The sequence below is a fragment of the Schistocerca piceifrons genome, chromosome 6, assembly GCF_021461385.2.
Source record: "Schistocerca piceifrons isolate TAMUIC-IGC-003096 chromosome 6, iqSchPice1.1, whole genome shotgun sequence".
Classification (NCBI taxonomy): Eukaryota; Metazoa; Arthropoda; class Insecta; order Orthoptera; family Acrididae; genus Schistocerca; species Schistocerca piceifrons.
In genome coordinates, this window is record NC_060143.1 from 592,782,327 (window position 1) to 592,798,529 (window position 16,203).

Genomic DNA, 16,203 nt, shown 5'->3' on the forward strand with positions numbered 1-16,203 from the left:
TGAAAGAACAGGATAAGGTGGCTAGACTCGTTTACCCTCCCGCACGCCTCCCCTCGTCTCCGCCCCCGCAGCCCCGTCTGACAGTGGTTTGGCTCGCCGCTGACGCACTGTACCGGCCACTTGTAATAACTTAATGCGCAACTGCAGTGCGTACGCTGAACAAGTGTGTCGGCTGGATTAAGAGAGCTTCCTTGCATTGGAGCAGACTTGTTGTGGAACATTGCGGCATTTCGAGGGTGCAGCATGTGCAGAATGAGATAACTTACGGGAGCCACACAGCAAGGTAACTGAAAGGAATTGGAAGCTGTGACTCGGCCGTCTATCAACGAAGGTGGCCAATGCGAGTGTGCTGATGGACTTGTCTGAGAAGAGCGAAAGGATGGCGCCTATCCCGTGCCCACAGCGTGGCTCATGTGATTAGAACGAGGTGGAGGCGATTCGTCCAGGAGTTGGCGGCATCTGTTCCGCTGCTCAGCAGCAATTATCTGCTGCTCACAGCCTAGTTGTGGCTCGACTCCTGTTACGCTGCAGTGCCAGTCACAGTGGTCACTATTTTGTGATCGCCACTGCCGGACGTGAAGCGGATTTACCAGAGCCGGAAGCCTGGCGGCACTGCATTCGGTGACCGACTCGCTCGGGCTGGACACGGTGCGGACAGCGAGTTCCGCAGGTATCTCCGGAGGACGACTACGAGATATGCTGAATAGCGTTCGTGTCTGGGAAGTTGGGTGGCCAGTGGCAATGTTTTAACTCAGAAGAGTGTTCCTGTAGCCACTCTGGACGTGTAGAGCGTCGCATTATCCTGCTGGAATTGCCCAAGTCCGTCGGAATGCACAATGGACAGGAATGGATGCAGGTGATCAGACAGGATGTTTACGTACGTGTCACCTGTCAGAATCGTGTCTACACTTATCGGGTCCCATGTCACCCCAACTGCACACACACCACATCATTACAGAGCCTGCACCAGCTTGAACAGCCCCCTGCTGACATGCAGGATCCACGGATTCGTAAGGTTGTCTCTATACCCGTATACGTCCATCCGCTCGATACAATTTGAAACGAGACTCGTCCGACCAGGCAACATTATTCCACTCTTCAACAGTCCAATATCGGTGTTGACGTTCCGAGGTGAGGCGTGAAGCTTTGTGTCGTGCAGTCATCAAGGGTACACGAGTGGGCCTTCGGTTCCGAAAGCCCATATCGATGATGTTTCGTTGAATGGTTCGCACGCTGTCACTTGTTGAGAGTCCACCATTGAAATCTGTAGCAATTTGTGGAACACTTACACTTCTGTCACGCTGGACGATTCTCTCCAGTCGTCGTTGGTGCTGTTCTTGCAGGATCTTTTTCCGGCCACAGCGATGTCGGAGAGTTGAAGTTTTACCGGATTCCTGATATTCACGGTGCACTCGTGAAATGGTCGTACGAGAAAGTCCCCACTCCATCGCCACCTCGGAGATGCTGCGTCCCATCACTGGTGCGCCGCGCCGCGCCGACCGTGACACCACGTTCACGCTCACTTAAATCTTGTCACCATTTTCCTAGATACCTCATAGTTTTCGTGCAGTTGTCTCCTGAAACCGCAGTGGTACTTAAAAGTAACGCAGTATGTCAAAGGAGCTGAGTACCATCTGCTTTCGTCATCCCCAGTATTTTGGAGCGAAAACTTATTATTTTGAGACTTACAGCTGAGTAAACAAAAAGCTAGAATTTAAACTCCAAAGAAAAAAATCTATGTCCAGCGATTTCTTTCATTGTGATGGACAAAATTACATGGTTTGACAGTGTCCCTGGCGTTGAAATCATATCTGTGAATAAATTTTCATGCGGGAGTGTATTACAAACATTTCAGACACGTGAAATAAAATTTCAGAATATAGCCTTTCAAGCCATTTGTTCAGATGTCGCAAAAAAACAATCATTTTACATTCGGTAACAACAAGCTATAATTCAAGAGGACATAGTCGTTTTGTACACTGCTGCAGGTCCTGTTTTACCCGAGCACTGGTATATCATGCAGGCATTTATGAAACATATAAAACAAATTGCAAGAGCATGTCCTGTAGTAGAACCTCCTAAAAGATCCCTCCAATAAATTGAAAACAAATACCATGTACGTGCTGATATGTGACATTTTTGCTCCATAACTCGCCTCTACCAACATGTGTATAAAGTTTCTGCCACCAGTACTTAAAGAAGAAACCCACATCCAGCAGACGATAATTCGCAGTAGCAGCAGCTTATTGCATTGTAGTTTTGTAAGGTATTTGGTCATCACGGAACAGCCTGTTTCACACAGTCTCCTTAATGTCAGGAAGAGCACTATCATATCTACGTTCCACAATGAGCTGTAATTCAAGCACTGTATACTCCAAACGTCACCCTATGAGATATAACTGCATGTTCAATATAGTGTAAAACAATTACTGTCTGTGTGTTGACATCAAGCATATCACATATACACACATTAGTCCATTGTAGCTGGTGACCAAAGTCGCTAGTACAGACCTGTGAATAGTGTCGTTGCCTGTACTGGAGGAATACCACATCCCACAGGAAGACCACATCCCACAGACTATCAACCACAAGAGGGGGGGTTCCTGTGTTATTCTTTCATAAGCAGTTTGATACAATGTTTTTTTCAGCTGTAACACATCCAGACAGGGTATGACTACAGCTTTCTACACCATCATACATTTTGTTTTTCTATCATCACTTCAAAGTATGTGTCAGATGCTAAACCGACATTAACAGATTTTGATCCATTGGCTCCCACAGAAACCTGGACATTGCATTGTGTAAATTATGCTGCTCCCACAACACACAGGATGGTAGAAATATAACACCCAGTCGACGTTTCTCATTGATAAAAATGTAGAAGACATCGCAATAATTGGAATCTGGAAGAGCTTGCAACATGAGGGTATTCCACAGTGACGGGGTAGCAGATGTCTCGGTGTTCTGTTTCGAGAGATCAAGAGCATTGTCTCCTCATTTTGCAGTCATGTATATGATAACTGTTCTCGTGTTGACCGTACCTGGAAGGTGCTATTCACAACATGCAAGGTGTAGTAGAAATAAAAAGAGGTACTGTTTTATCAATGGTGAAAAAAATGTGGAGGCCAATGCAGCATATGGAAATAGGACGAATCTGCAGCATTGAGAAATATCTCCGAGCAATTGTCTGAAGGTGATCACATGTACGTTTAATCCCATGTTCCGCAGTGACAAGTAGCTTATGTCCTGAGTTCCCCCAAGGCTCCCTCCATCTCAAACAAGTGGTGTCATTCAATCGTTATGCAGTAATCAACAGTGTACCAGCGGACGGATGGGATGGAAAAGACACTGTCGATATGGCACAATGTACTGTAATAAACACCATAGTTGACTGCACGATCAATTTTACCAATTTCACCATTTGTTCCATAATTTCAAAATCAGCCAATGACATAGCAGAATTTTCCCAATTTCTGTGTCATTGTTAAACAACAAAGTATACCAGACAGCGCCCTATGCAAACGCAGTTAAGTAATCTACGTATTTCTAGCACATCGATCATAGTGTGGAATTTATGATTATGACTGGCCATCGTACCCTATGTGGATGAGAGTCACGAAGTATTCTCACATACAAAGGGCAAAGTCGGGGATTGAAAGATCTCCCTGCAATACGGTTCGCCGATTTAATATGCAACTGATCACATCTTGTGAAGGAACAGAGTGAATTGTGTCCGTAACTGCTATTCAGCGAAGACTTTTCTGCACCAATCTTTCTTACAGCATGCTTCCAAGTGCACAAGATCTCTCCAGATGCATACATGTCAAGGAGGGTGGCATCCCCTATCGTTGAATATAGTAGACATGAGAGTGTTGTGTTAACACAACAGACGATTAAGAAGAGACACATGGTGTATGCTTAACGGATCTCGAGACGGATGGAATTTGAAACATTACATGTAAATCAATTATGCTATCAATTCTAGATTATTATTCCAGTGTCTGGAATCAGTGCCAAGAAGGTACAAGCGAGAGAGAAATGATCTTAAGCATAAACACATGCAGTCCTAAGGCTACAAGATTCTGCGCCTAAAAACGATATAATGTCAAAGCCATATGATTTCCAAATATTAGAATTGCGGAATTCAGTTAATGATTGGCACGCCAGGGACGCTCTCAAACCATGTAAACAGAAAGAAATCGCTTAACATAGATTTTTTTCCTTCGGATATTAAATTCTCACTTTTTCTTCATTCTGATGAATGTTTCAGAATAATGAGCAGTGATCGATAGTTTTTGCAGCAAAATAGTGGAATTTTTTTCGATGTTATGCATGGTAGACATGTGTAGGAGATGAGAGATAAGTTAATACATCTGTCAGATGTATCACTGTAGAGCTCTGACCTCCGCAGTTTGGTCATCTTAATCGGTGGTAGTGCTATTTCTTTTTTTTTTTTTTTTACTGTCGTTGGATGTCACAGAATAACGAGATTCTGGGGGAGAGATAGATGTGAAATGTATTGGAGTCGATCATAAAAGAATGGCTGAACAGATGCCGTTCTATCTTGATAACTGAATCCTCTGAAAAGTATGTAAAGCCCTCATCTAAAGCCCTCATGCATGAAAATTTATAATTTGGACACTAGGAATGCTTTCAAATTATACCAATTTTTCACATAAAACTAATACAAAATGACTCCACCTATTTTCATGGAAACAAGACTGTCTTTTATTGCCATTGCCATCGCAATTGCGTTTTTTAATAGAGCTCCCTTATAAGAAGTATACTACTGACATTAAATACAACTTTTACACTGAAGTGTACCCACTAGGGTACTTCAGGATTGACACAAATTGCTGGAAATACTGCCTCACTCTCTTGGGGTTGGCGCTATTTGCTTGGCACATTGTACCAGTCACGAGGGTACCTCAGGGTTGACACTGCTTTTTGGAACATATTTGTGCCGGCATAAGCTGCTGCCAGCACATCGATCGGCAAAGATGAAGCGCGAAGGTGGATTAGTTGGTGCTGGATGAAGCGTGCCTCTGACGAGAGAGGCCAGAGGCACGCCCGCCCACTAGCAACGTGCCGCCACAGTGCCACCTCGACAGCCGCTGCTGACCTGACGCACTCAGTCATCCAGTTTGGTGTCTGTCAGCTCACTCGCAGAGTTCAACACAGGCTACGACAGTACAGAGCGACCAGATTAGTGACTATAGTGGGACAAGTTTACCTCAAGCAGAATTGTTGTACTTATTAGCAGTGAGAAACTAAAGTTTTTAATAGCAAGATTACTCATTACACTAGTCTGCAAGAGGACTATTACTGATGAACATGTGCCACAAAACATGGACTCAATTGAAGTTAAGTAATGTTTCCAGTTCCCTTAAATAAAGAATCTTATTAATGCACATGTGCCACCCACAACAATATCATCTCCTCTGCTTCCTTCCGGTACAAGACTCTCCAACATTGGCTCACTCACAACAGTAGCACAGGGTTGATGCTGGGCATGATGTTCCACGCACGAAGGTACCTTAGACCTCGTGCTCCTTGCTGGTATCTTAGGGCTGATACTATTTGCTAGATACATAGTCTCCTTCGAGAGGATACTGCAGGGTTGACGCTAAATGCTGTGCGCAATGCCATACTCGTGAGGCTACTTCATGACATGCATTGTCTCACACATGAAAGTATGTTAGGAATGGCGGTACTAGCTAGACACAAACGAGAATGCGCTGGCTTACTCTACTTGCTGGGTACACTGTCACACCTCAGCGCAGGCGCTGCTCTCTGTATGATTGCCTCACATATGAGGATACGTCAACACTGATGCTACTTGCTGAACAGCTTATCTCATTCACGAGGGTACCTCAGCCTATTCCAGTTGCTGGGCATACTGTCCCAGTCATAAGGGTAAAACAGGACTAACACTTCTTGCTGGACTCGTGACGGCATCTTGGGGTTCACACTGCTTACTGGGAATATTCTCCCAGTGACGTTTGTACCCCAGGACTGACACTTTTCCTGAGCACACTGTCTTAAACATGAGCATACTTTTTTCCTCTCACTATAGTGGAAAACTGTGAGGTGAGGAAAATGCGCCTCTAGCGAGATACACTTCTTCGTTGTTTTTCGTATACAATCTATACGATAATTAACAGGGAAGGACGACACAGGTGAAAGTCCACGGTAACAGAAGCAAAAGCGTTCTAATAAACACGGTTCGTCGAATTCCCCGTTTGCGAGATGATTGATTTTACTTCGTTAAGAGCTGCCGTGACTCCAGTTTGAAGTATTGTCCCTGTTAGTAGCAACGTCTTTCAGATGTAGGCTTTTGGATTTAGTTCCCATTTTATTGGGCCTTTTGCTCTCGGGTGGAGGACGTGGTACACACAAAATGGGGCACCAGCACGAGAAGTGTAAGGTGCCTGTAGGGTCAGAGGTGTACACGCCAGGCACGAGCTGTACCCCGGCCCCCTAAACAGCGTCACCTCTCAGTCCTCCGGCAACTTCTCTCTAACGTCGAAGGCGACGTGTACCGCGCTCTCGCTGACGTGGGTGAATTGTCTGAAAGGATTCGTAACTCACTGCCTGGACGAGCGCAGCACTGGCTCCAAGTACAAGGGCGACACGTGCAGCGGCCGCAGTCGCACAGCAGTTTGTAACGTCGAAACGGTCCAAATAAGTTGCCAGTTGCGTCGTTGCGTTCAGGGTAATCTCTGTTTACGCGATTTGTTTAATTACCACCCTCTCTAACTGGGAAGCACTATTATAATTAGCAGAAGCGGTTGCAGAAGATCAATGCAACGAGTTCTCCTTTTTCTATGCTATGATTCTCGATGTAGCTTGGTTTCCTCGCTTAGACAGAGTAGGAGCAGGTTTTGTTAGTTTTATTATTCGATTTACAGTTTATAAATTCCGCAAAAGTTGTCGTTCAGCCTCAGCTCTGAGATAGGCTTTCGCTGAAGCGAGTTCCTCGGAAAGGGGAGACGAAACCCCACCCCACTGGACACCCTGGGGCCGGCTCGCGGAACAGACGCCCCAAGTCGCGTGTCAGGTTTCGTTAGGCTTTGCTCACTCTGGTAGCAGAACCTGTCGTTAGCTAAATTCCAACAGTCCCAGTAAAAATCAGATTCTTAGGTCAAAAATAGACTGTAAATTAACTTCGCAAACCTTGACGGGTTTCCCACATGTACTGTTCATACAAACGCCTAATGTGTGGTTTCGACTTCCTTTAATGTATGATTAACTGTTGCGTAGTCATAATACGAGGATCTCTGCAGTTGTTCCTAGTATTAGCTAATGATACGAGCTTAGAGCCCCAACTACTGGGAGAGGAGTGCATTTACATTTCCTTTGCCCATCCGCCTTTCCCATGGTCCGCACACGCGAGACTTGCAGAACACTTATTAGCGATCATCTAATGATCCATCATTTCATACTGTGTTGTCTGTAGGTCGAGGTTAATTAAAATGTTTTGATACTGTACATCATAAAAACTACATTAAATTTGTCTTATTGATTAAGGTTTTTTCTATAATTATTACATCTTCCTTTTCTAAACTATTAGTAGAGCGTACAGGTGCCATTATTTGCAGTTTTAGTGATATCTGAATGTCGAGTCACTTCCCTCCGCAAGTCAGAATCTAACTACATAGGAATACATGCAGAACACCTCTCTTTTATTGTTTTTACTTCTTGTACATAGCTTACCCAGTCAGGATATTCTACTTACTGACATATGCATAACTATAAGCACGCAATATACATCTCCATCTGAACTCTCATTTATGTTCCAAAACTTGCCTGAAGCAGTACTGTAGTTCTTGTTGACGTGGGGCGTGGGTGAAATTTGAGCCGAAGTAGACGGGGACTTGATCGAAAAGTTTGCAATTCACATACGTTTGTACTCACTGGGACAGTATCTGTACTGGAGTCAGAACTGACAGCCGTAATCATCTCACAAACGGCTCGCTTGGGGTGTCGCGTTTACTTCAACATTTCTGCTTTCGCCCGTGTCAGATTCCACTATCAATTATACATTCTGTATGTTGCACATCATTTTTCTTATATTACTCTTTGTATCACCAGTACCTCTGATAGAACACTAGGAAAGTCCTTTCCGCGGTTACGGATTTCCCGCTCGTGATGAGACAACATTTCTGTGTACTAATTCGGGATAACGGAAAACACGTCACGTCAGATCAGGAAATGAACGAGGATAATCGCCAGCTTCCTTCTTATTGTTTGCACTTTACGTACACGTGTTTACTGCTCAACGCGTTGTGCTGTACGGAGTTTGTTCTCACTCTTCGGGAGTGAGATGACGCGGGAAAAACTGGCGTCGGTGCTCTTTGGAACGGCTCACGAATTTCTCTGGGTTCATCCTTCTGACCATTATACGAAGTGTAGGTGGGAGACGTAACAGGTTTCTCCGTTTGTACTGAAAAGTGATACGTCGACGACATCCTGACCATTTACAAAGGACCTAACGACGGTATTGTTCGACTTTTCAGTATGTTTTACGAGTTCCACGAAAATATTTCTTTCACTTGTGAACGTGAAAATGAGTTCAGGCAGTTAAAGTTTCTAGATCTCACTCTTACAATAGTAAACGACAAAATTAACTTCAATATCTTACGTAAAGAAACAAATTCTGATTAAATTATACCTGTCACTTCAGTACACCCGCTTTCTCATAAGAAGGCCTTTTTTCATTCGGCCACCTCCACCCCCAATTCTGAAATCAATCTGATTGAAACTGTTGCTGTCAGTAATGACCCTTCCGTAGTAGATAATATTTTTAGTAGTAAAACCAATAAGAGAATGACCACCCTAGGTCTTTCTAATAATGAACCTAATCAAAAGAAAAAAATTTCCTTTGTACCGTTTCTGGGACCAATTTTTTAAGGATACAGCGTCTGCTTCAAAATAAATATAACTGCAGAGTAGCCTTCTCCACTAGTAATTCTTTAAAAAGTAACATCATACATAACTTGAAACCAACGCTTTCCCCTTTGCAAAATTATGATGTTTATAAAATTATTTGCGACAGATGTCCCGCCCATTACATGGGGCAAACAGGCCGAGCTATTTCTATAAGATTCAAGGAAGACCTTCTAGGCAAAAAAGGCACCAATACTCACAATTCAACTTTCGCTGACCATCTGTTGATCATAGGGCATAATCCTAAAGATGTAAAAGACGCCGAGATCTTGCACTCGGAGAAAAAAGGCTTTAAGATTAATATCTTAGAAGAGCTAGAAATTTTTAAAGATCTATCTCTGAAGGACGGTCTCATTCTTAACGAGCAGTTGCAAGTACGCAACAAAAACTTTTTTCAAGGTGTAGAGCCGCTAATTAAAAATGGTGTGAATGGCGATACCCTCCTCAATGTAGTCTCTTAAACATCGTTTTCCCTTTCATTTTCATGTCTTCTGTGTACATTCGTTGAACTTTTTTTTCTTTTGTAAAAATGACTGTTACGTTATGTTGTAACTTTGATTCACTGGTTCCTGTTTGTTACCTATAATGTTTAAAATTGTCTTTGTAATGCCTTATTTGCTCTTGTCTGTAATTCGATTACTTGTTGCCAGGTGGCGCGAATCTGTTTTCGTGTCCACCATGTGTCTGCCTCTGCCTGTTAGCCGTTTGGTCTGACGGTGGCGGCTGTGTTGGTGCAGGTCTTGACACTAAGCGACCTCGCGGCTGCCATTCTGTTTCCACGGAATATTTTATCCGGTTGATAAACATGTTCTATTTTTACGTCTTAATCGTTTTTCTTGTGACGTTTTCTACTTGACGAAAGCACTTTTGCATTGAAATTGACGGTGGACTGTTTGAACATCTTCTGTGAGGAAACGTACAAAATTAAAGAAACCATAACACAACAGTATCTTTATTTACCGTCACCTGCACCTTTCATGTTCCTAGCTGTTTTGATTGGTTTAGCCGGAGACATATGTTTATTACAAGTTTTTTGTTCAGAATCACCAGTAGTATCTCACATCAAAGCATGTACCTTTCCTCTCGACTCACCCTGTATACATCCTGTAATTAGACACGGACAATATTCAAGAAGTAGTACATGTTATTTGATTGCCATTAAAGACAGAATTTCGGATTGGACACCATTGAAGTTAAGTACCGTACTCGATTGGTTCCTGTCATAAAGTGTATTCTAACTAGGTGTGCATTTTGTGTCGTACTGAGAGAGAACCATCCACCCACCTATCATTCCACCCAGCCAGGAACCGCAGACATTACGAGAGGGCATAGCCACAACGCTTGGGCTACATCGATTACGGAAGCAGCCACTATAGGAGCAGTACAAATCTGTCCACATTTGAATTTGCTTAGCTCCGACATAATGCCCTGACAATTACACAGAACACTGTTCTGGTGACGAGCAACATTTGCGCTGCACAGGTGGTGTTCGCGGTCAAATAGAAACGCGCAACCCGCTGTTGCGGCTGGCCTCTACAGTTGCGCTCGAGCACGCATTTCTGGCGCTGTGTCTCCTGCACATCTGGCGAAAGCACTAGATTAGCGAAATTCTAGCAACGCGTGAGCTTAGCAGCAGCGGTCCTCGCCGCGGAGTATTGGCGGCCGGCGGGCGTGCTACGTACCGGTGTCCATGGCGACGAGCGTGAGCAGGTAGGCGGCGCGCGCCTCGCGGTCCAGCGGCCGCAGCACGCGCACCTCGCCCGACGTGGCGTTCACGCGGAAGACGCCGGCGTCGCCCTCCTTGAGGAAGTAGCGGACCTGCGCGTTGTGCGGCGGCGAGTCGGCGTCGTGGGCGCGCACCGTCAGCACGTAGCCGCCGCCCGCCGGCGGCACCTGCCGGCACACGCGGCCGCCGTCAGCGCGCGGGCCCAGCTGCCACGTCGGCTCCACTCTGCCGGGGCGCGTTTGTACGCGCCACCCTACACCAGCTACGTCTTTGATAGGCCTTGCGTCGTTGACTCTGTAAGACCGCACACCCGACAGATACTGCTTTCGTCTGAGATTATTGTAGTGTCGAAGTAAGAGAGCGCTCGGCGTGCAGTTGTAGGTAGCGGTCGGTGAGCGACAAACGAAGGAATAGGCAGTTTCTTGTCGTGTGCTGTGTGAAGCCACCGAGTGTTGCATTAATTTAGGTATGTCAGTATTGTTGGACATAGAAGCAGAAATCCTTGTGCAAGCGAAGTAAAGATGTTAAATAATTAAGATTTCTATTTTTGCCAGCGCGTCAGTATACACGAGTTGGCTGACAATTTTTAATTCTCGAGTGATCCCAGAATGAACGTAAACCGTTTTGATAAAAAGCTACTGATATATTTCATTTTTGTAATGTTTCTAAGATTTCTTAACAGACCTATATCTAATTCGATGATCTGCATTTATGTTGGATTAGTGAGGTTAAATAATATATTCTGTTTAAATCTCATTGTTTGCGAATGAATCGTGAGTAATGTAACTTCAGTTGTGAGATGTTTTTGAAAAGACAAAGTTAACCCACGATATAATTTTGCTAAAAAAACCTCAGTCTTAGTAATTCACCACACTCACTACCGCCTCCCTGTCCAGGTCGTACGTTTTTGAAACAAGTTGGATTTCTCACGAATGTTTTCGTTTATCAGCAGAAAGAATTTCGTGAGCATTTCAAGTACTGTGCCCACCATTGCACAGTGCAGAGTCTGTAGATAGCATTTACATATCTTTTATGAGAGAGCAGAATATATGGTGTTCCACCGTTGCTGCTTTACAGCTAAGACAATATAAATATTTGTATGCACTAGCCATCATTCAAAGTATTCTATTCGAGGAGAATAATTTTACCAAGTATCCAAAAGTTTTCTATTTCAAAGAACGTTTTACTCTCCATTCGTCTTTCGCTCACCGACAGCTACCTACGACTGAACGCCAAGCCCTCTCTTATTCCAACACTACAATAATCTCAGACCGGAAGTGTCTGCGGTCTTACAAACTCAGCCGTATAAAGCCTATGAAAGACATACATCGTTTATAAAATCATATTCGGGTGCCACATACAAATGTGCCCCGATAGACTCCTTTCAACGGACCGTCAGCCAGATATTGAGGCCAAATAACGTGTAGTTTACTGCATCTCGATCTGTCCTCGCGTCTAGTTGCCCTCCATCCGCAACCCTTTCTAGTCCCTCCCGAGCGTAATTTCAATAGCCTTCCCTTCCCAGACCACGAATTGGCCCCGGAACCTACCCAACCCAACCATCCCGTCCCAAATGAAGGCTTCACGCCACCCTAAGACGTGCACCGTATCGGTCGGTTTCCTTCCGACACAGGCGCACCTCCGCCAGTACTGCCACTCACCACGTTCTCCATGACGTAGGCGAGGTAGGGCGAGTCTAGGAAGACGGGCGGGTTGTCGTTGATGTCGCGCACGGCGACGGCGACGGTGGCGGCGTCGTGGCGCGCCGGCCGGCCGCTGTCGGTGGCGCGCACGCGCAGCACGTAGCGCGGCGCGCGCTCGAAGTTGAGGTTGTTGGCGACGCGCACCACGCCCGTGTCCTCGGCGATGCTGAAGTCGCGGTTCTCGTCGCCGGCCACGATCGCGTAGCGCACCACGCCGTTGCCGCCCTCGTCCACGTCCGTCGCCGACACCTGTCCGCACACCGAGCGCCTCACGTCACAACAACAACAACAACGACAACAACAACAGAAACAACAACGACGACGACGACAATGAGGAAGAAGATAACCGGCAGGAAGCGACTGCGCAGTAGCCCCACCTGTGGCGCCCAAGTCGTGTCACGCAAACTGTTTACAGGGCTGGGAGAAAGCAATGAGAGAGGCAGCTGCCTGCTAGAATTTTGCACGCATCGTAAATCACCCATCGACACATCCACATCAACTTGCACACTCTGCAAATCACATTTTAGTACCTGGCAAAGGGTTCGTCCAACCACCTTCACAATAATTCTCTATTGTGCCGCCGCGCGGGATTAGCAGAGCGGTCTAAGGGGCTGCAGTCATGGACTGTGCGGCTGCTCCCGGCGGAGGTTCGAGTCCTCCCTCGACATGGCTGTGTGTTTTTCCTTAGGATAATTTAGATAAAGTAGTGTGTAGACTTAGGGACTGATGACCTTAGCAGTTAAGTCCCATAAGATTTCACTCACATTTGAACATCTATTATCCCAATCTTGTAGAGCGCGCGGAAAGAAACGAAGACATATCTTTCCGTGCGAGCTCTGATTTCCCTTATTTCAGCCGCACGGGGTAGGCGTGCGGTCTAAGGGCGCTTTGTCACGGTTCGCCCGCCTGCCTCTGTCGGGGTTTCGAGTCTTCCCGACGCCCTGTGTGTTCTCCTCAGCATAAGTTAGTTTAGGTTAGGTTAAGTAGTGTGTAAGCCTAGGGACCGATGACCTCAGCAGTTTGCTCCCATAGTTCCTACCACAAATATCCAAATTTCCTTTAATTTATTATGACGGTCGTTTCTCCCTATGTAAGTCGGAGTCAACAAAATATTGTCGCATTCGGATTAGAGAGCTGATAATTGAAATTTCGTGAGAAGATTCTGCCTCACACGAATAACGTCTTTGTTTAAATGATGTTCACCCGAAATCCTGTATCATTTCAGGGACACTCTCCCTCTTATTTCGCGATTAGACAAAACGTGCTGCCCTGAGTTGAACTTTCTCGATGTACTCCCTAATCCTATCCGGTAAGGATCCCACACCGCGCAGCAGTATTCTAAAAGAGGAATGACAAGCGTAGTGTGGGCAGTGTCTCTATTAGATCTGTTAACATTTTCTAAGTGTCATGCCAATAAAACGCAAGCCTCGATTAGCCTTTCCAACAACATTTTCCGTGTGTTCCTTCCAGTTTTAAGTTCTTCTTATCTTCCTGGTTTATCAATACTGAAAGAACGTTGCATACGAACCCGCCTGGGTAGGATGTGTCCTGTGTGGAATGCTGCGAGCATTACGTTGGCAATGCGACGTGTAGCGATTACAGAGCCGCCGGTGCTGCTTTGTACAGCTTTCAGTGACCATTTTCTGGCAACGTTTGAGGGTAGTGCACCATTGTGTAAGATAAACAAAAAAGCGATAAATTGTGAAGCGCGTTGTTTAGTGCATTCCGGTCTCGTGATCGTGGTGAGAGGCTGACAAGATTATTTCTTGCAGACCTTAACGTGACAGAGTGTATGGAGTGGCATTCAGGCGCATATGCCTTGCCCTCGTAAGTCGCCGACTCCAGACCACCTCACGTATCAAAGGTTTTCACGGAACTACTTCTATTATCCGTCGTAACAACGTTTGGTGGAATCCAAGAATCCAAATATGAGCTCAAGGAGAACCATGCTCTGTTTGACTCTGACAGACCACGCAGTCTTTTATCAAGTCTGTACGTTCTCGTACTGCAGACTTACACACGCCATCCAGCCGCGTCACCGACTAAGCCGCCCCTCTCACCGGAGGTTCGAGTCCTCCCTCGGGCATGTGTGTGTGTGTGTGTGTGTCTGTGTGTGTGTGTGTGTGTGTGTGTGTGTGTGTGTGTGTGTGTGTGTGTGTGTGTGTTTTGTTCTTAGCATAGGTTAGTTTAAGTGGTGTGTAAGTCTAGGCACCGATAACCTCAGCAGTCCGGTCCCATAGGAATGCGCACACAAACATACATACCATTCCAGGTTTGAAATTGGAACTTGAGTACTGAGATATTAAGTACTTTCTGTTTAACTTCTGAAATATATATTACCATGTATTTACCCTTGGAAAAGAAGTAGCGTGCACATTAAAGAGCCGCTTGTGGTATGGGCAGATGCGCCGACCCCGGATCGAAAGCAGCTGGCGCTTTAATGTCGAGGACCGGTGTGACGGCCCAGGCAACCAGAATGTGTTTTTTAGGTAGTTTCACACATCGAACTAGGTGAATACTGGGCTGGCACCGAAGCACCGCCTCACTTACACGATTCCCAAACATTTAGTAAACCCCCATTCACTTTCACACGAATAACACTACCCGCAGAAAGTTCCAGTTCACGTCTTCTGTCTGGGGGGCGGGGGCGAGGGGGTATGGGGCGGGATGGGCCACCGTTTAAATCAACCACGGCAAGTCCGCTGAATAAATGTGCCAACCCGGCGCCGATGTGGGGCAAGGGCACAGAAAGAGATGAGAGAACTTTGTATACGTGGAAGAAACTTCACGACACAGGGAGGTTTTAAATAGAGTACGTAATGGTAACACAAAGGTTTCGAGACCGGATTTCGCTGAGCAAAAATTTCCAGGGGAAATATGTACTCTTACAATAATTTGTTTGTCAATTAAAATTTAAAATAAAAGCAGAGAATTGGGAAATTGAGGATATCGGAACTGGAAAACTAAATAGTTTGAAGTTATTGAAAGATTTAAATAGAATGTTAGCCAACAACTTTTTAATTGCAATGGGGGACGGGTATATCTGAGAAATGAAATAATGAACGCAACTGACAATCAAATAGGTTAAAAAACAACTGCCAGTATAAATCCTTGGATAACAGAAGAGATAGTGGATTTAACTGACGACACAAGTTGTGGCACTCCACTCCTTTTCACACTCGTCAGACATCAGCAGAAACAGCCTGTGAGTGCGTCAGCGTCTGTACAACAGATGACTGGGCACCCTTATTCTATGACAGAGCACGTCAGTGTTTAGCTGTACACAGTTACTTTAATTTCAGAATTATTGTCAAAGAAGTACACGAATTTACATCGATTGTGACATGACACTTACAGGACAGTTGTCAATATAACGCATTACGCAACGTTTAGTAGAAATGACCCTGAACACAACAATATCAAATTTAAATAGAAGGTTTTCTACAAAATTATTCTTACTACTACACGGTGAAGTTGGCCAATATTACAACAAATCGTCCAATTCCGGTTCTAAGTTCGGTGCTATTTAGGATGACAATCAAGTCTACAGAGGATGGTTAGTTGTTGTAACAAGATGAGCAAAAGATTACCCAAGGTTGCTCAAGTTCACAGTGCATGCAAGCTGGTAAACCAACACGTTTACGCATCTGCGAGCGGAAATTATCTTCTAGCTGCGATGTGCTGTCAGCTGCATGGCTGCTCTCGCCCTCTGAAAATCCTATAGAAATCTAATCAAAACCTTTACTGATTTTATCAGCTGAAACTGTTCTACGTTTCTCGTTAGGCGAGAAAACACGCACCCATCCCTAGTCTGGAAAATATGGC

At 45.2% G+C, this 16,203-nt stretch overlaps 1 protein-coding gene across 1 annotated transcript in view; it reads right to left on the bottom strand.

Moving 5' to 3' along the window:
* Positions 1-16,203, bottom strand: part of LOC124803478 (cadherin-related tumor suppressor) — a 491,307-nt gene that overhangs the window by 277,015 nt on the left and 198,089 nt on the right. Inside the window, exons 8-9 of the mRNA XM_047264670.1 lie at positions 12,337-12,627; positions 10,632-10,842 (exon numbers count right to left, since the gene is read on the bottom strand). Coding sequence (XP_047120626.1) covers positions 10,632-10,842; positions 12,337-12,627 — 502 coding nt within the window. The remainder of the gene's footprint in view (positions 1-10,631; positions 10,843-12,336; positions 12,628-16,203) is intronic.